Source organism: Anthonomus grandis, chromosome 4 (assembly GCF_022605725.1).
Source record: "Anthonomus grandis grandis chromosome 4, icAntGran1.3, whole genome shotgun sequence".
NCBI lineage: Eukaryota > Metazoa > Arthropoda > Insecta > Coleoptera > Curculionidae > Anthonomus > Anthonomus grandis.
Window position 1 is genome coordinate 15475941 of NC_065549.1, and position 21325 is coordinate 15497265.

General features: G+C 32.3%; 1 protein-coding gene across 32 annotated transcripts in view; it reads right to left on the minus strand.

Moving 5' to 3' along the window:
- Positions 1-21325, minus strand: part of LOC126734862 (dystonin) — a 426801-nt gene that overhangs the window by 197559 nt on the left and 207917 nt on the right. For 24 of the 32 annotated variants that reach the window (XR_007660193.1, XM_050438650.1, XM_050438640.1 and 21 more), the window contains exons 4-6: positions 9482-9538; positions 9135-9224; positions 8910-9080 (exon numbers count right to left, since the gene is read on the minus strand). Coding sequence is in view for 31 of the 32 variants with exons in the window: in XM_050438650.1 (XP_050294607.1) it covers positions 8910-9080; positions 9135-9224; positions 9482-9538 (318 nt within the window). In the remaining variant the exon portion in view is untranslated. The remainder of the gene's footprint in view (positions 1-8909; positions 9081-9134; positions 9225-9481; positions 9539-21325) is intronic. The other 8 variants (XM_050438655.1, XM_050438651.1, XM_050438646.1 and 5 more) reach the window with 1 other exon arrangement.

The following is a 21325-nucleotide window of genomic DNA, read 5'->3' on the forward strand; positions in this document are numbered from 1 at the left end:
CGAACCCGAGACCACACGATTGCATCGTGAACACTTTTCCCACGGTGCTACCGGGGACGGCGGGGTTGGAATTTATAGCGATTGTTTAATTGCTCCTTTTTGTATCCAAGGAAATCTTAATGGAGAACTGTACTTATAACTATTAGAAAACGCGATCTATCCTGCATTGATTGAAACGTTAAGAAATAATGATATTTACATTGCTGAAGAGTTAAGATTTCAACAAGATGGTGCACCTTTTCATTATACCCTTGCTGTTCGAAAAAAATTAAATCCGACGTATCCTGGTATCTACCAGCATACGATATAAATTTTCGGATCGGCCAAAGAGGACCAATAGAATGGCCCGTAAAATTACCTGACTTAACCGCCTTTGATTTTTTCTATGGGGTCACTTAAAAGCAAAATTTATAAAACTCAATCAGAGTCAATAAATTAATGAATTACGCGAGATCATTGATGAATGTTGGGCCATTACATCACAAATTCTTCATAATGTCTGGGGTCATTTTAAGAAAAATGTTTAATATTATTTATGCAGGAGGCCAATACTTATTGTTATAAACAAAATTTACATTTGGTGTCTTTTTTTTTCTTATCTTCGGTGATGAATGTAATGAGAAATGTAGAAAATATTTCTTTATTTTGTTCTTGGACTTGTTAAAAAAAGAATTTGATGACCATTCAATTGAGGTATCACATGAAGCTTAACTCCATTTTCATTTAATTAAATTAGATAACGTGAGGTTAGTGATGAATTTATTTTTAAAATAAAGTACAAAAGACTTCTCCGATAAAAAAACGTGTTTTAAAATTTTTTAAAGAAGCGATTTCTTCCAATGTAATCGCGTAATAAAGAAAAATCGTTTTTTAGTAATTTTTTTTCCTATTTTCTCAAAAGTGCATACAATTAAAAAAAAATCGACGGGTCTGAGTAATATATGAAGAAAACTAAATATTATTTAGTTCTTTCTCATAACCTAACTTTATTTAATAGGTGTTTAGTAATCAATTTTTAGATTATAAGTAATACAATGGGTTTTAATTGGGCAAAAACTCCTGGCTATAAACTGCAATTACATGAAATATTTTCTGATCTTCCACTTATGATTTTCTAATTCCAACGTTTTTTTTTAATGCAAATCTGTAATTAAGACTCACAGTATTAGTCAACCTTTAACCATTTGTTGTTTCATTCTTTTAGATACAAAAACGTAATCTTATTCCATCCAAAGTTACTTAAGCGATATAAATCTTCTTCGATCATAAACAACTAAATTTGATTTAAAAAAAAAACTTCTTTCTACATTGAAATATCCATAAAACATTCACCTCAGTAAAAAATACAATACCAATTGCGCCATCTATTTATACCGGTGCCAAAGCTAAAAGAAAAAGGAACCTGTTAACCAGGTACCGCTATAGATGGTACTATCGCCGAAGAATAGGTACAAAATGGTGCAAGCGTAACAATTGTATTCATAGATCTTAATCGCGTTAAAACGTAATAAAAAAAAGCTTCTAAATAGATACAGTGTCCTTACCTTTCGGGTCTAACCCAAAGTAGTTGTGTGCATTAAAAATTTTAAGAAAAAACCACTGTTAGAGTGTATGAAAATCATGTGACAAAGCGAAATCAATTTACTAAATTCTAAGAAAAAAAAACAACTACGTCACTAAGCTCATTCAAAAAAAAAACCACAAGAGACAAGTAAACAGGACCATTTTCAGAAAGCGGTTCTTCCTACAGTTTTGCATTCTTTTTTTCTGTCAAATATTTATTAATAAACACGTGGGCATTGCCTGTCGCCAAATAAATTAATAATGTATTAAAGCTACAAACAAAAACATTATTAATAATAAATTAGAATCAATAGCGGTGGGACGAAATTTATTAGTATGCATCTGGTGCAAAATGTACAGGATCGTGTTTATTAGAGTAAGTTCATTAATGTCGTCTCTTGTCCCTTGAAATACAGTATGTGGAAATCAATCATTTAAATATCATTGTAGCAAAGGCCTATCTTCCCCAGCTTATATAAATTATTGATGATGGACCAAAGAATCAAAGGCCCTAAAGAAGAAAAACACCCACCAGTCAAGCTACTTCTCTTCAGTTTCCAGATAATCAATTGACTATAATATTATTTTCAGTTTTGTTTTATGGAATATACTAGCACAAAAAGGCAAACTTTATGGTACTCCAGTATCACGAGTAGCATCAGTGCTACGCTATAACTCAACTATATATGTACATATAAGTGGCCGATGAAAGATCAATAAAAAAAGTCGAAATCAATTAACTGATAGTGACAGCTGTTTTTTTTGTGCATTTCCAATTTTTCTTCAATTGACTTATAACTAAATGTAATGCTTTATGATGTGTTCTATGTTTGATTAGAATTCCAATGCTAAAAGAAAATTTTCCATATTCTCAATAGTTTTCGAGTAAATGAGGAAAAACTGTTTGAAAAAGAGGATTTTTTCAATTTTATGGAAAACTATTAGACTAAAAATATATTTTTCTATTGCACCTGACGTGCATTGATATTCCAAACAACTTTTGTTTTGAAATTTTTTTTCTTCAACCTATACTTTTCTAGAAAAAAAAAAAAACCAATATTATGAACATTTTCGTTTGGATACCCCTTTGGATTGTTGGAGGAAGGCTTTTTTGGGAAAATTAAGTATAACTTTTTTCTGGTACATTATTCAAAAATCTTTTATAAGGCTTTTTTGAAGCTTTTTTAGCGAATAATCAATTTATAAAAAAATAAAAAAAATTCTCAAAAAAAAATTTATTTCAAATTTTTAACCTGAAAAATTTTCCAATTTTGCATAAATCTTCCATACCTCCTTTATTTTAGGGTTTACGACTTGCCTTGTCTAAGAAACTTGTAATTCCACTTCCAAGGAGTACAAAAGTCTTATTAACCCAAATGTAGCAAAACAAACTTAAAGTAGTAAAACCAAACTACGGAAGCGATAACTTTTTCAGAAATGGCAGTTTAACAATGATCAGTAGATTTTTCATCACACATTATTTATGTAAAAGTTGAGACTCAGGGACTGCAAGCGTGATCCTTGAAGTACACCAGAGACAACCTGTGTCTTATTTGACTGGAAACCATGGACTTGAATAACTTTTTACCGGTCAAGTCACTACATAAACTCATACCCTTGTCAGCTTCTAGATAAGAAATTGACGAATATTTTATCAAAGTCCTTGAAGAAGTGTATGTACCTTGCATGAGCTTTGCATCCAAGGAGTGGGAGAGAAAGTATGGTGATGCAAAAACATTCAATTATATGGAGCAACGAGTACTAAAGCCAAATTGCTTATCAATTAGTTGTTTGCAAAGAAAAAAAAGTCAAAGCACTATAACAAAGACCCTCAAATACCCACTCTTCTCAGCTTCTATATAAGCAGATGATTGACACTATAAAAGGCCTTGAAGAAGTCAGTGCTCATCACGTGAACTTGCAACTTCACATACCAGGAGTGGGAAAAAAGTGGAATGAGTCTCAGAAGAGAAGTTTTTCTAACTAGCAATTTGGCAATAATGGGTTAATTGGAGTTTAACAACAGAGACTAAAAGCGTGACCGCTGTTTAGAGGCCAGAGACTTGAGAAGGGTACGTTTTGCCAGTCAAGCTTCTGCAAAAAAGGTCCATCAGCTTGATGTCATATAACTTTCTGTGCATATGACATCAAGTTCCGCCTCTCCGCCAAAGCGTGAAAAACAAAGGCTCTGGCTGTAAGACTGACGTTATTTTGTGGAGTGATAAGTAGCATAACCAAACTGCTTATCGATAGATTATATTCAAGAATAATTTTTTGGAAGACACGACAGCAAGTGCCCATCAATAGCAAATCACTTTAGTTTATAGATGATTTAAATTGACGTTATCAAACGGCTTAAAGAAGTCGAAGTACAATACGTGGACTTGATACTTCTCGCCCAAGGAATGAAAGTCTGTAAAAGCAAGAAGGTTTAGTGCTATGGAGTGATGATACCAAACTGACTCCTCATCAACGACTTCTGACAAACAAGAATTTGTGGAAGTACCGGTTTCTATTAACAGTTCTTTTTTATCACTTCAGCTATACCTTGGACACCAAGTCAAATGTCTAAGAGTGATAGAGATATAGACAAAACCTGACCTGGAGGTTTATCACATGGTACACAAGACTACAAGTTTTATGGTAACTAAGCTGAATGCTGTGGAGATGATGGACTAGCACGTCCTTCAGTGTCTTTATATTGCGGTCATTTGATAGAGGTTTACAAACAGATTCGTTATGTGGTAGAGATCCATTATATGGTTAGTGCAATATAAGGACCATATCCACCAAATATTTTTCTAGAGCCGTCAGACCTTCCAACATTTGGATAGAGAGGGAAACAATGGTGGTACAAGGATGGATGATAAATATATACGAAAATGACGTTGCTAAGAGACTGACGTTGCCATAAATCAACAATGAGGAGCTTTAAGGCCAAAAGAAGAACATTAACGGATCATACCACAAAGTCAGTCGGAGCTAGAGTGTATCACTTGGACACCAAGAAAAGACAGTTCTACTCTTTTTCTAGGGACATACGTCAAGGTTTTCAGAATATAAGTATTTGCAATATTAGAAATAGCACACAGCAAAGAAGTAATAGAAGAAGATGAGATTCTATGACACTACAAAAGACTACAGAAATGCCTTTCAGAGCGACTGGCAATGCACAAAGTAAGACTAAGATGGATCCCAGGACATAGAAGCATCTAGTTTAGAAGTATCGTTTTGGAATTCAAACTCTATTGTATATGATTGAACATACATTTTCACCTTATTGGTGTGAGAGGCAGTGTGGTTCTTGGTGATTGCCAGTTTCTATGGCATGACCGACTTGTTCTATTAATTTAACAAATTTTCAAAAAAAGTCAAGTGTTTTTGTAAGTGAAAGTGGAATCCAGTAACTCAGAAGAGAAAAGTTTTTGTAACTAGTAGTTTGGCAAGAATCGTTAGATTTTGCTTTGAAATAAAGTTTTATGTATTTTTAATCAACAGGCGTGACCGCTGAGCTGCAACAGATACAACCGATGTCTTATTTGTTTGTAAGATAGACTTGAAAAAAGAAAACTCGCCCAAGGAGTGAGAATGAAAGTCTATGAGTACAAGAAGATTCATTTCTATGGAGTGATAATACCAAACTGATTCTTTCAATAACTTTTGACCAACAACTTTTTGGAAGTACCGGTTTCTATCAATGGATCGGTAGATTTTACTTTAATATATATTTTTTATCATTCCCGTTATCTAAAAGTCATAAAATAAAAAAAAAACTGACCTAGATGGTTAAAAAGACTATAACTTCTGTAGCAGCTAAGCAAAATGCTATGGAGAGGATGGAAATCAAAATCCCACTCCCTCCTTCAGAATCTTTATACTGCTGCCATTTAGTGGAAGTTCACAAACGGATCATAAATCTATAAATCTATGATGAGGAATCTTGACGCCAAAAAAAGACACCAACGCATCATGACTGACAACCATCAAGTTAGTCGGAGGACAGTTCGGTCCTTCTTCTAGAGACATCCATCATGGTTTTCTAAATATAAGTATTCGCAGTATAAGAAATTGCACAGAGCAAAGAAGCAACAAAAGAAGATGAGGATATCCAAATCCTCTCCGGTGAGATCGTTTGAGACTACACTGAGATTGCAGAAACGCCTTTCAGAGCGACTGGCAATGCACCAAATGAGACTAAGATGGATTCTAGGACATAGCTACTTCTTCAGAACCATGAAAAAAGAATTGAAAATAATTGAAGCAGATAACTCAAAAAAAAAAAATGATACCAGACCATCAAGGCTCTAAGGCAAGATTACTGATAGGAAAGAGTCTAGTTGGGAACATATTGGAATTCTAACAGTTAGGAATTTTCAAGCTATTTATAAATTTCTTTTTACAATATTGTTAAGCTAATAACATTAATGAGGTCCTTATTTACGGTCAGCATACCCTGTGTTTCAGACCTCACCAAATATTCTGATATTTGCACAGCAATACACTACTTACCTATATTTCTAATTTAAATAAGGAAGAACAATTTAATTCAAGCCAAATACAATTCATAAAGAGAAAAAAAGGAGAATGGAGACAAGAGACCAGGAGAGACGGAACAAAAGACATATGTACAGGATTATCAAAATCAAACAAAGACAAATCAAGCTTATCACAACATCACAGAGTAAAAGAGTAAATAATTTGAATATACGTATGTTTTTACTATTTTTTTATTGTTAATTATTTGAGAATATAGAATCTGGACGCAAGGTAACAAATATTTCTAAATAAAATTTTCTAAGAAAATAGAGTTTCTACTTGTTCATTTGTGACAGATCTAGTTTCGTATTTAATGCTAATGATGTAGCGCAGTTGATTTATATTTGGAAAATAAATTATAGAATTATAAATAAACAAGCTTCGAACATTAAGCATATTGGTTTCTTTGTAAAGCAATTCTGTTGGATATAAACGTTCTTTATAGAACATCTCCACACCACAATACAATATCGCAACACAGATTCGATTAAGTATTGGTAAATCGTTAATAGTAACTTATTATTTAATATTGTTCCTAATTGATAAAATCTGTAATACATTTGGAATGCACTTGGAATAAACGACACAATGACACAAGAAAGACAGACTATATAACTGGACATTTGATTACAACTGACAAGATAGGAGGAAACAAAGATGGCAAAATAACAGGTCCCTTTCACTCAGAATTTTTAAAGTTAAAATTTTTAAAATTTTTAATGGATGACAACGAAAAAAAATGGCTCACAAAAATATTTAATAGTATGCATAATACTGGAAAAAATCCTCTGGTTTTTTGCTGAGCTGGTTAAAATCGACATTTGTGACTAAAAAAAACCAAATGCCAAAAAGTGTCATGAGTAGAAAATTATAGGGCACCTACTTAAGACCTTCCTAAAAATCATCCACAATAGAGTATATAAAAAATGCGTAAACATATAATACATAATTTGGGTTTCGTGATGCTCTGGGTACACGAGAGGCACTTTTTTCTATACAGGTCTTTTTCAAGTGCTGCAGAGACGTCAGCTGCGATAAATATGTATGCTTTGTGGACTACCAGCAAGGCGTTCGATAAAGTCAGGCATGACGAACTTATATCACTGCTTAAAGAAACTGGCATAGATTATACAGATCTGAGAATAATCAAAAATATTTACTATAACCAAAATGCTTAGGACAAGACAACCAGTTGACAGAAGTAATTTCAATAGAGCCTGGAGTGAGGCAAGCATGTGTACTATCCCCCATGTTGTTTAATGTTTGCTACGGACATATCTTCAAACAAGCCTTGGAGGAATGTGATGAAGGCATATTACTTAAAGACCAATGTTTAAACAATATCAGATATGCCTCGAATATCACTGCGTAACGACAGTGATATTCGCAGAGAGTTTGGGTCGACCAATTCAAAGATAATGAAGTCATACGCAGAATAGGAAAGAAATGCGAAGTTATTATCACAATTAAAAACGTAAATTTGATATTTAGGCCATATTATGAGAAACGAACAAGGATATGGCCGCCTCCAATTAATTTTACATATTGACTAAAGTAGCGTTCTTAGTAAGTAGCGTAGATGGAGTTCGCAGGTTTAGGACCAAGAAATTAAAAACTTTCTTTTTTGAAAAGGTGCCGACGTTTCGTCGTTTATTTACGACTTTTTCACGGCTGTTTACTGTGAAGAAGCTTTTCTGTCGATTGCATATATACTAGTGGCAACAGAACGATATATGTAGATGGGCACATGTGGATTACTTTGAACAAACATAAGATGAACCAGTTTATCTGTTACTCTTGACCACGTTCTTTTATTTTAAAATATATATTTATATACTAGAAGTGATATAAAGTACAAAAAAAATATTGTCTATTATGTGTGATTTATGTTATGTTTATTAGGAAATTTTTGATTTTTTGGTCTTAAACCTGCGAACTCCATCTACATTAATTCTACAAGGAAAAGTGTACGGCAAGAATAAAGACAAAGACGAATCTCCTGGCTTCAAAACCTAAGAAAATGGTTCAAAATGACCCCGACTGGACTGTTCCGCACAGCCGCCAACAAAGTAAGAATTACCATGTTAGTCGTCAACATTCAGAACAAACCGACATTGCAAGAAGAACAGGACACTGCCCTATGTTGTATATTAGTGAATATAATTATATTCTCACCTTATCGGAGTGAGAGGCAGGGTCCAAACTCTGGAGCAAGAGAAGATATTCTTGTGGTTCTTGCTAATTGCCACATTCTATGAAATGACCGACTCGTTCTAATGATTTAGCGCCCCTAGAATTTTTCAAAAAACACAAAATATTTTGGGCTTGGCTTTTTTCAATGTGTTTTCACAGTTGAAGCTTTTGACATTATCATAGTGACATGACATTCATTTAGGTGCACCCGGAAACTCTTTTTAATGCAAAATTAAATGACTTCTAAAAAACCTATATTAACTATTTTTCTTCTTGCCTCTATAGTGATTTATATCAAGTTGATATACCCTATAAAGTAATAAATTAATTCTTAACGAGTTATTTTCTCATTTTCTCCACTCGGTCAGCTGTTCGAAGTAGGTGATTTTTTGCACTAATAACTGTGCAGCAACAATGAAAATTTATTTATACATCGCGGCATGAAAGTAAATGCAAAACAGTCACGCTACGATTTGAATGTTAAATCAAAAACAGTGTGCGAAGAATTTAGATCGATAAACGTCCGGGTGAAAAAAGGCTTATATAGTCACTAATAAGAAAACATTTTTGAAAATGGTCTTGTTTATTGTTGTTCTCAAATAAACTAAAGGACTTACCTGGAAGTGCAAAATAATAGTCCATATTAACCCTAGGGTTAACTTAGGGTTACCGTCCACAATATCTTCGGACCTGATGTTGACTAGTTTTACGTTCTTGCAACGTAAAAAATGCAGGGCGGTGTCTATGTTGTGCAGCATATGGAAACGCATCTGACCTCGTTCCCTCGGCTATGAATTAAGAAATTTTACATATTTTCATAACATTTAAATAAATAAACTTACAAGTTGTTCGCCAGTGAGTACTTCCAAGAGGGAGATTAAATTGTGCCCGTCTCGCAGATCCTCGAAGAGATCTCGAATGTTGCGTTTGGCCTGCAATAAAATATGATTTTTTAGACAGTTATACAATTATTTATAAAACAACATAAATTCTTGCAGAAAAACAATAAGGCGTGAAGTGAGGTGAGTAATCATGCTGCAAAATGATGATATTTTTCATTTTGTTGGTATAAAAGCTTGTGGTTTACAACCCCATTGAAGACAGAAAAACACTAAAATCGCTCTAAATTATGTTACGGGATAAATCATGCAGAAACAACATAAAAAACACACGATATTTTCAGACTTACAGGGGGACAACATGGACTATTGTTGATATAAACACAGACATGAAGGCACGTATAAGTCTGAAAGGCAAAATTCTCATATTACTTCAGGTATTTATAACCATATGTAGTGTATATTACAAGGAAGCCATTCGGAAACGAAAATATCTGCTGTCATTCATTTTCATGTGACAGATTGTTCAAAGTTTCACCATTTAACTTCAAACTGTTCATATTGAGTTTCATTTCATAATTTAATACATTTGATGATCTACACTTATATAGGACTGGAAAGAAATTTATCATAATGACAGCAAATATTTTAAATTCGAGAACTTTCAAATTATAATTTTGAGCATCTGTATCACTCTGCTATGCAAAGACCTAAAAAATAAAAACCTTAAGTCTAAAATCAACAGTTACATTAATTTTATAAAACGTCTTAACTTACGTCATTTACTCTTATGTAGTTTACAAATGGCCGCCCTGTATGTAAAAATCCTTGACGTAATAATAAATTGAAATGTATTTTCTGAAGACGCGAATCTTAGCTATTAATTTAAAAGAGATGGTGAATGTCTTTTGTCTGTAATCCTCGAAGCATTAGTCTCAATTTAAATCAATCAAGAAGAAAGAATAACAAATTAAAGCTCAAGTTGTAAATTGTTGCCGCGTTTGTTCACGTTTGTGCCCAGTAGATGTTTTAAAATGTTTAGATGATAAGAGAAATAGTATAAAAGTGTAGCTTTACCAACATTAGACAACAGGGTTTGATTATATTCTCAATATTTATTCTTCTTCTACCTTAATCAGTTTTATAACCACCACGTTAAGAAGTTGAATCTTATTAGCATTTTAGGAAAAAAACTTTTAATAACTAGATTAGGTGCTTTCTGGAACAGCAATCTTTTAAACTTTTGATACTTTTTTTTCTGTTCTAAAACTGTTCGTACAGGACAGTTGCTATATTAAAAGTAAATTACGTTCATCCTCTTCTGCTTCTCCCAGCCCTATAAATTCCTATCGAAGATATCAGATTCTTTGATAACTTCATTCAACTCAACAAGAGTTATTCTGAAATAAAAAGGCTTCTGGAGAGCGTCTTTTCCTTTATCTTTAGATGTGCTCCACTTGGAAAGTGGATAACTTAAAGACTTCCTATAATTGAAACATCCCCCTTACATTTCTTGTCTTGGGCTTTTTATAATGTCATTTATTCTGAAACTTTAAGCGTTTAGAAGAGAATTTTTTGCTACGTCCAAGCACTTGACGTCAATATTCGCGTTTATAGAAAATCTGATTTATTCATTCCAGACAATTGAAGTTTGAGGGTTCTTGATATCACTTAATCGTTTTAAGTACTTTCGAACATTAGACAAGATTTCAATTTCAAAAAAAAAAAAAATAATTAAACTAGATTCTGTAGTCCTATAGTGAGATCTTTGGTTTGACAAATTGCCTCTTTCGACCAGACATTTGACACCAGTAGATTTTCTATGTAGTTGAAGTTATTCATCACTTCTTAAAGTTATTGTATCATTTTAAGGCATATTTCCATTCCTAAAATCAGATTTTTTAAGGCAACTAGGGCTTTCCTGATTCAAACTTCTGCTTCCTTGAAGAAAACCAATTTAATGAAAGCCCAAAGAAATCAAAACGCCCAACACTAGAAAATGTTTCCAAAGATAATCCAATATCTAAAAGTGAAATTTCACATTAGAAAACAGCATTTTAAAAATGATGGGATATACAAATGTGAGTTTTAAATTAAAAAATAAGATCCCACATGCCCCAAATGAGGTATTGAAGTAAAACTAAATCCTCTTGAGATGAAAACATTCCGTACGAATATAGTCTCAATATACAGCTTCTTTAATGCAAGTGTATATTGATGAAGTTCAAATAATTGACAAAATCTATATGGATATACAGGAGTTTCATATATGGAGTCCATGAAGGTATTCATATCTGGATATACCTTTTCAGAATTTTTTTTTTGGCAATCCATGTATTGATTAGTGAAGTTTGCAAGTATGCTAACAAAAAGCGTCACTTTACGAGTTTTTTTTCACATATTATTAGCATTTACTTTAAATTTTTTGCTGTTTATTGTGCGTCTTGTTCCTCCTTATTTCTTGTAATTTTTTTTATTTTTCTTAACATTTAACAAAAGTACCTTTAAATAGAAAGGAATTTTTTTTGTTGATTTTTCAAATCAACTCATCCGAGTTTCTCTAATAAAATCACTGAATATCTATTTCAAAGATTTTTAATTTTATTTTCAAAAATGAAGAAATCACCAACGAAAATTGAAAAAAAAAACATCTAAAAAAAGAAATCTAGGATAAAATACTCATATCAGGAGAGCTAGAGATTTAAAATTTGGAACTTAAATTTCTCTAATAGAATCATTGAACACCTATTCCAAGGATTTTTTTCAAGTAAAGAAATCATGTCTGGAAACTAAAATAATTTACCTAAAAAAATTAATTTAAAAAGATAAGGAAGTTGGAAATTTGAAAACTCCAACACAAATTCCTTTAATAAAATCATTGAAGATCTATTTCAAGGATTTTTAATTTTATTTTCAAAAATAAAGAAATCGCACCTGGAAATTAAAGATTTCTTATTATTTAATTAAAAAGTTTCTTTCTTACATTACCTTAAAAAAAATTAATTTCTAGTCAAAAAATGCTCAAATCTCTGAAACTCAAGAAAGTTAGCAAAAATCTACTGGGTATCCAGAAGATTTATTTATCCTATTTGTGGTTGTATCTGGCATCTATTATTATACAATCATAAAACTATCGGTACTTCTCAATCATTCTAAACGCTCATTTATGCCTTTAAGGTTTTTTATAACAAGGCCTAACTATCCGAAAGTTTCCTATAAAGTCTAGGAAATAGGGTTAGTTTAATCTTACATAATTTCAAGTGATTTTCCATGCTTCTAAGAACATTCGAAAGAAACGAGCAGATTGTTCAACAAGACATGAACGTGTAGTAGTGACCACAGAGGAAGAATTTATAAACACGTTTTATAAAAGATCCTTTGCTTGTTATTGAGCTTTTATAAAATTGTTTGAAACAGCATCTGGCTTTTTTATAATTCTGCCAAGTTTCAAGTCAGTTCTCTGTTTATAAGTGACATACTGTTATTCTTTGAAAATGTATCGTTATCCTCAAGTTTTCTGACTCTATTAGAATGTTCTTTAAGCGATTTTTCATTTAGCTGTGACTTTATATAATAAACTAAACTTTTGGATAACTACAATGAAATTACATTACTTTTCTTAGGCTTTTCATAATTATTATTAATAATAGTTCTGTATTCAATAATAAACGGTCCAAGATGGCACAAACCCTGCATTTTATATTTGATAAATTTTGTATTATTAATACGTTTTCTGGTTATTAAGTAATTTAGATCAAACCTTTGAGCAGAAGTCATCTTGTGCTACTTCCAGGCAGTTGACTACTTTTAAAGAAACTGGTGTATGCATTCCAGGCAATTGAAGTTTTTTAATATATCTTAATCATTATAAGTACTTCCAAGCATTATAGAAACTAATATTTAAGATTTATAAGCAAACTGAATTCTCTTTATTTGAAATAAAATATAAACAAGATTATATAAACAAGTCTCAATGTAGAACAAAATTTTCTCTTTCGACCAGGGTTTTCTAGCAACTAAGGGTTTTTTTGTTATTCTTGTTATGTTTATTCGTACAGAACAGCTGCCTGGGAATTTAATAGAAAGCCGGAGGAATCAAAGCACCAAACTGTTTAAATTCTAGTGATTCCAATAATTCCAATGTCTAAATGTTAAATTTCACATCAATAAACAGCATTTTGAAAATTATGAGAGCATACAGATGTGAGATTTAAACAAAGAAATTAGTTCCTACATTTCCCAAATTTTGTGTTAGAGTAAAACCAAATGCTCCTTAATAAACCTCTGCATAAATTTTCTCTTAGGTTCTTATGGCTTGTATATGTTTAATATATGTACTAATTGGCAAAATCTATATGGCTAGACATGAATTCCATATATAACATTCACAATGGTCCAAAGAAGTACTATTTGTAGAATTCATAAGATATCCAGATGCTTTCTGTCCTATTCTGTACTATCTCGATACCTATTTCAGACCTGGCTAATCACTAGATTCTTGATATTTGGGGTTGTATCTGGTTGTCTCTCTTTATTTTACAGTCATAAAAAGATTGGATAGTTTACTTTTCAAAAGATCCAGCTTGGAACATAACAACGTGTAGAAGTGACCACACAGGAAGAATTTAGAAACAAGTTTTATAAAAGATTAGTTGTCTGATGACTCGCGAAATTGTTTGAAACAGCACCTGCTTATATGTAAATCTGCCAAGTTTTAACTCAGTTTCACTGTTTTGTTGATTATAAGCAATGACAGAATGTTATTCTTTCGAAGTTTATTCTCATCTTTAACTATTCTGATTTACCTAAGCCAAGAAGCTTCTCTAAGCGATATTTTATTTACTTTTGACGTCCACTTTATTCATTACATTAAAATTTTGGATAACTTACAATAAAATTAAATTTCTTTTCTTGAGATTTTCATCCGGTCCAATATGGCAGAAATCATCAATTTTATATTTGATAAATTTTATACTATTAACACGTTTTCTAGTTATTAAATTATTTAGACTGAACCTTTGAGCAGAAGTCATCTTCTGCTCCTTCCAGGCAGTTGACTACTTTTATAGAAGCTGGTTTATTCATTCCAGGCAAATAAAGTTTGTTGACTCCTATTAATTACTTTAAGTATTTCCAAGCATTAGAAGCAAATTTTTTAAGATTTATAATCAAACTTTAATATTAAATAAACTAAATTCTCCTTATTTAAAATAAAATATAAATAAGATTGTATTTCAGGCAGACAAATGTTAAAGATATCTCTTCTAGACAGTTCAAGCCCTTCCTAAACTCTCCAAGCAGAAGAAAATGTTCTGTTTCGACCAGGCATTTGACACTAGCAGTTTTTCTATGTACCTAGTTCAAGTTATTTATTATTTCTTGAGTTGTTTTAATCTCTTAAGTTATTTGCCACTTCTAGAAATCAAATTTTTTAAAGCAACTAGGGTTTTCTTGATTCGTATAGAACTTTAACTGCCTGGAAGAAATGTAATGAAAGACCGGACGAATCAAAGTACCAAACACTTCCAGGAAATGTTTCTGTTTGATGTGAGGTTTAAACAAAACAATTAATATTAGGCGTTATTTCCCAAATGATGGGTTGAAGTAAAAATAAATGTGAAATAATATTGTTCCAGAAGAATAAACCTCTGCATGCATTTTTGCTTAGGTTCTTATGGCTTCCACAATATATGTGTATATTAAAGACGTTCAAGTATTGACAAAATTCATATGGATATACAAAAGTTCCATATATGGCATCCATATCTGGATATCCATTTCAGACCTGGGTATCCAGTAGATATGTCTAGCACTTCTTAGCCATTCTAAACGCTCAGCTACACCTTTGACGTTTTTTGTAAAAAGGCCTAGCTACCTGAAAGTTTCCTGTGAAGCCAATACTGAAATTCGCTAAACTAAGACTCTAATTTAGATAGTTTAATCTCTCATAGAGTCCACGATTGGAAAAACAATTTTTGAAGAAAGGATCAGGTTGAACAACAAAACATCAAACTGTACTAGTGACCACGCAGGAAGAATTTAGAAACAAGTTTTATAAAAGATCAGTTTCCTGATGACTGGAAGCTTGTTACTGGGCTTTGATGAAATTGTTTGAATTAGCATCTGGTAATATAAGTCTGCTAAAATTCACGTCAATTTCACTGTTTTCTTCATTATTGAGAATGACAGAGTGTTCTGACAGACTGAAGAAACTTGATTTGAATGTCCTTTAACCGATTTTTTATTTACCTCTGACTTTATTTATTACACTCAACTTTTGGATAACTTACAATGAAAATATGGCCAATGGCTGTTCATTATCAGTTCAGTCACCTTCATCACGCTTCAATGGACAACGGATTTTTGGAAATCACATTAATGAACACCTTTTTATCAGTGTCTTCCTCCTTGAAGCACACTTGTACATTTACCTATTTTATTGATATGTTGATTAATTTATGTCTAGACTACTGCGATAAACAGCTTATACCGAAACATACACAAATAAATAATTACAAGCACCAGTTACGATTTTTTCGCAAAGTTCAACGACTCTGCGATTAGTTTTGTAATAAACTGGTGTGTATGATTGGTATGAATCACTTTTAAGACTTACGTAATACTTAACTGAGAGTGAATATGCGATAGAAAATAATGAAGCTAAAAATAGACTAATAAAAAACGATGTATTAATGTTAATAATCAATGAATATCAGATGAACGAAGAAAAACTTATGCTGATGACTAAACCATCGGTGCTTGACGAGCCTGAAATTATGGCATATTAAATTTTATTCTAAGAATTCACATACACGAAGGAATATTTTGCCCAAAGAGAGACCGAGCTAATGATTTATTATGCTTGAAATTCACGAGATTGGAATACTCAAGATTTTTTTGACTTATGTAAGGTATGTGCTCGGGCCACATAAGGTGTTCTTGTTCTTGGCATGGCTCTTTAGGGTTTGACACAAACTGCAGGGGGCCAAACTGATATTTACAGAAGAAAATATAAGATGGACAGATGGTCAAGGATTGCCAATAATAAAAGAAAATAAGACCTAATGTGATGAATCAAGTAATTAATAATTGGCAAAGAAAAAGATTTTTAAGACATTTATTGTTTCTTTAGGTTAAATCAGCTGGGGAAGAAACCAGTTAGCAAATAAAAACCAGGCCAGCCAGCAGAAATTAAAGAAAAACGAATTGCGAATAAACATTAATTGATGATGATTTAATTAATATCATTGAATTTGGATTTCTCCTAGTAACTACGTACTACTAGAATCGTCAAAGTTTTGTAAATCATCCTACCACTAAGGTATATAGAAAACCAGATATCGATAGCGATACCCAAAACCAGATATGAATAGCTGGATATCACAAACTTGGATATCATAATATATACCATGGGTTTCGAAATGGAATTTTCCAATTACTGCACAGAGTATAATGAACAAGTTTAAGAAATAAGAACTTCAAATAAAATTTATAATTTATTGTTACAAAATATTTCTTGTACACTCCATATCACGTAGACATTGACGGAGCGTTAGTTTTACTTCAACTCATTTAAGTCTAAAATTTATCTTCTCATAGAATTTTAAAAATGCTGCTGTTTTCTGATGTGCACATATATATTTAAACTTGAAAATCTTTAAAGAAGCTCCATTTGATGCTTTGACCGCATTTGGTGTTTCATTAAACTTTTTCCAAGGGGTTGAAGGTTTATTTGAAATAAGAAAACTCTCTACGAGTCTCTACTCTAAAAGTCTAAAAATAGGAAAATACCTTAAGAGATAATAATGATGTAAAGGATGAAGAAATAATTTCAACTCCATGAAAATCTCGCTTAACTTCCTGCCACCGCCTGCTAGCTAATAAAATAGTAAGATGGAAAGAAATTATTGAATGTTTCTACATGATTAGTAAAAAACAAGTGTATGAAAACATTGGAGCAGCAGGGGATAATACAAATTTAAGAACAAGCTAAAAAAAGTCATTAAACCTTTAAAAGAATCGTCTGATTCATCTGGTTTTTCATTAAATTTTTTCAGCAGACACAAATGATCATCAATATCAAATTATTCTACTGTACATCTCTGGATAATTAGACGTTAACGAGACAATTCAAGCTCGTATGTCTTCATATTTTCTTATGCTTTCCTACAAAAGCTAAGAACTAAGAGTTTTGTAGAACCGATACCAAAATTGAAAAATCTGTTATCTAGACAAAATTTAATGTCAATCCTACAGATTTTAAGCAAAAATTACGATGCAAAATCGAAAATCCAGAAAACAAGATATTTGTCATTTGACACTTGATGAGAAAACTGTTAAGCAATGAACACCCTAGTCAATTTCTCTGACTGTTTCTTTGGCACACTTAAATATGATCATCTAAATTACTTTCTATATCTGAAAACTATCAACTGCTCTTTTACGTCTTCATTTTTTTCCACAGGAAGCACAATAATTCTCATTTTCAAATTAAAAAATCAACCATAAATCTTGACCACTGTCACAATCGCGGTAGTTTTTAATCGATTACCATCCGGATATAGCCATTATTGGCCATATTAAGAGCACCAGAAGGTTTTAAGAAATTAATAAAAGGCCGACGATAATTGAAATATATTAATTTTTAACAATAAATCAGTATTCCATAAATGGTTACCCGTTGGCCATTCAAGCGCGCACCGACTGACGCTTAACATATTAATATGGTGATAATTATTAATTTTGTCAATGAGAGATAAGGTAGTCAAGAAGTGACTCAAGTTGTGCTAAAAATAGATAATTTTTTTCGTTAAGACGGTATTATGTAATAACCAGACAAAGCTTCAAGATAATTTAATAAAGACCTTGAAAATAAAATTAAATTTGAGGAAATGGAAACTCCGTCTGATCCTATTCAATAGCAGCAATTAAACAAGTCCAAAGCTAAAGGTGATAAGTCTTGGAATTGATCAAAAAATCACCAATCAAATCACAACCTGCATCTTTGGTTTCTCCATAAACCAGATGTAAGAAAGATGCAAGAAATACAATTCTATATCATAAATCTAAAAAAGGGAGGCAATATAATACAAGATATGAATGAATGATAGGTATAGGAGCATTCTGCGGTCTGTTGTCAGCTTCCAAGAAAATATTTTTAATAGATCTCGCCATATGCTCAGTCTGGGCAATTAGCATAACCGAAAATATAAGACCAGCCTCGATATCTTCAGATTTCAAAAGTATTCTAAAATTATCTAGAAAACATCATCTCAAGAGATCGCGAAGACATGACTGTAATTAAACTGATAATAGCAACATTGGTATCATATGGAAAGATGAAAATAGAATTCCAGGAACACAAGCCATTAACAACATTCTCAAAGGATAGGTACAAATCACATCAGCAGGAAAAAAATCACAGTAACGAAGCCGGAAAAACTGCTTCTTCTCTGTACCTCTTTAAAGAATTAGAGTTAGATAATATAATCAATACAATATGTGAGGCAATCAATGCGAATAAATAATTTTCAACATATACTCAGCTCAATATTCATCCCCTTACCTATCTTTTAGAAAAGATGTTCAAGGATTTAGTCCATATGCTCAGTGAATGTCCTTAGATTCCAAGAGCATCCTGAAATTATCCAGAAGGCATCATTTTGAGAAATAGTGAAATGATAACTGATATAAAGATGGGAGACACCAAGACTCAAGAATGAAGCAGACAAGTAGGGAAATTGGTATTTCAAGAGATTTGAGTTTGACTTTGGTGCTTGCCATTCTGACTCCCTGAAAGATCATACTATTCTATAATGGGATCATAATATTCTATAATAAGATAATACTAGTCTATTCGTAAAAGCCATTATAAGTATAGAGACATCTCACTACTGTCAAGTAGTGTTCAAAACTAGTATTTTATGACCTGTCGAAGGCCTTAAACTGCATCGATGCTAGAACATGTCTGACTAAGGGTACAGGATCCACATTGCTACCTTAGATTGGATGACGTCCAGAGAGTTGGCCACTCAATTCTGTTGAGATCGCACTCAATATTGAGTGATAAACATAGTCGTTTCTTATACCCATAAAGAAATCGATTTACATTAATAACTTAGCTAAGATTGATATTGATGAAAGTTTGAAACTATTACCACAGTATCATGACGTAGCAATTTATGTCTAGAGACTTATGAAATATTGAGAAACTGCTTTGATTGTATAATCTACTTCTATGAAAGAAGTCTCACCACATTTGGTTCAATTTGGAAAATGACTATTTTGGAAGTAATGCTATTCAGACTTGTGTTAGTTTTAAGGTCTTAACATTTCTGTAACAACTTGGTTTTGAAAAATACAACTTGAGATTCAAGGACAAAGCCAAAAACTGGGTGAGCTGAAAATGACGCTGGTAAACATATATGTTACAAGGCAAAATACTTACGTGAGGCAACGAATTCTCAAATTTGGATTCAAAAACAGGATCAGTGATAAAAAAGAATTCAGCGTAAAGCGCTTAATGAAGCGGCACAAGTAGAAGTATTAAGACATTTTGCTATGAATACATTGTTTCTACGCCAAGCTTCAGCGATAACAGGAATTTGTCATGAATCTAGGAGTCAGGTACTATAATTAAGTAATTTCCATCCATGCAAAATGCAAATTGTTAAGGAATCTCGTGAATGCCTTGACTCTGACCAAAGAATCGAATTTTGCAAGGGAATGACAGAACTACTTATTACTCCTAAGTTATATATAAGTACCTATACTTATATACCTATTAGTATATAAGCAATCCGCATGTTTTCAGGAAAGGACACACACACAGTATCCAGAAAGAATCAATGTGTGGGCGGGAATATTGGGTGATACTATTGTCGGGCCTCTATTTATTATTAGTAACCTAAATGGCGAAACTAACTTGGAAATATTGGAAACCACCATTCATCTTAAAATTGTTGAAGTAGAAAATAACTAACTAACTAAACGTAGACTTATTACATTTTCAACAAGAAGGAGCACCGTCCCAGTAGGTTCTTCCTGTGAGGAAATTTTTACATTATGCGTTTCCAGACCAATGAATTGGGAGAAGAGTTCCAATGGAATGGCCGGCAAGATCACCAGATTTAACACCCCTCGACTTTTTTCTCTGCGATCACTTAAAAACTGTTGTCTTTAAAGTGGAACCATTTTCATTCGATGATCTTCGGCAACGGATTATTACAGAATGTGCATCTATTCCAAAAGAAGTGTTTGAAAATGTGAAAAATTAATTTGAAAAAAGATTATACTTCTGTTCAGCCCACAATGGAATGCATTTTGAGCATCTAATTAAATAAAATAACACTTCAAAAAAAATTATTTCAGTTCACATATACCTTTATTTGACCCAGTATAAAATTTAGGAACAATTCTTGTACAGTTGTATACTACTCCAAATTACCTTTAATTTCATATGGTGGTTGTAGTTTTCCCTACCTGTATAACATTTGTTCCAAATTGCGCTTCTCTAACTTTTTTAGTTTCAGAGATATTTGCATTGAAAGTTTTCAAATTGACACCCTGTATACAGAATACTAAGAGTTAGGGTAAGAAGGTATTGATGAAGAAGGGATTAGATATAATTGTAAGAATGAGTGAAAGAGAGCCCAAGTTCCTAATAAATATATCGAAGAAGATCAGGATTAAGGATCAAGAATTATTACTCAATAAAAATAATTTATAGAGATTAATTAAAACATTTTAAGAATGAATGAAGAAAGAGTTATCAGAAAGATTTATTAGTACGTCAACAAGTCTATTTATATGTGATTTGTTAGAAGCGATCTAAACAAACGTTTTTTCACTAACATAGTCAAACGATAAAACGTACGGCAATGGCCTTTCTGGTGAGGTCGCGGGTATCACGAGTTATAGTTAGTCGAAGACATTATTTTTAGTCCGTGTCGGCCCGATGTCTTTTGATACGAAGCCGGCACCGCGACATTACAAAAATAAAAACCTTGGACTACATTCTGTTCTGGGACTCGCCGCAACATTCAGGTGCACAAAACCGATTAAAATTACGATATTTTTAGACTTTTTTCTCCTAACTTTTATTCTAATTGAGGGTCGAGATTATCTTTAGCATGTTTATTTTGACGACGAGTTAGGAGAAATATCAATATCTGTTTCTTTGGAAATTAATAAGG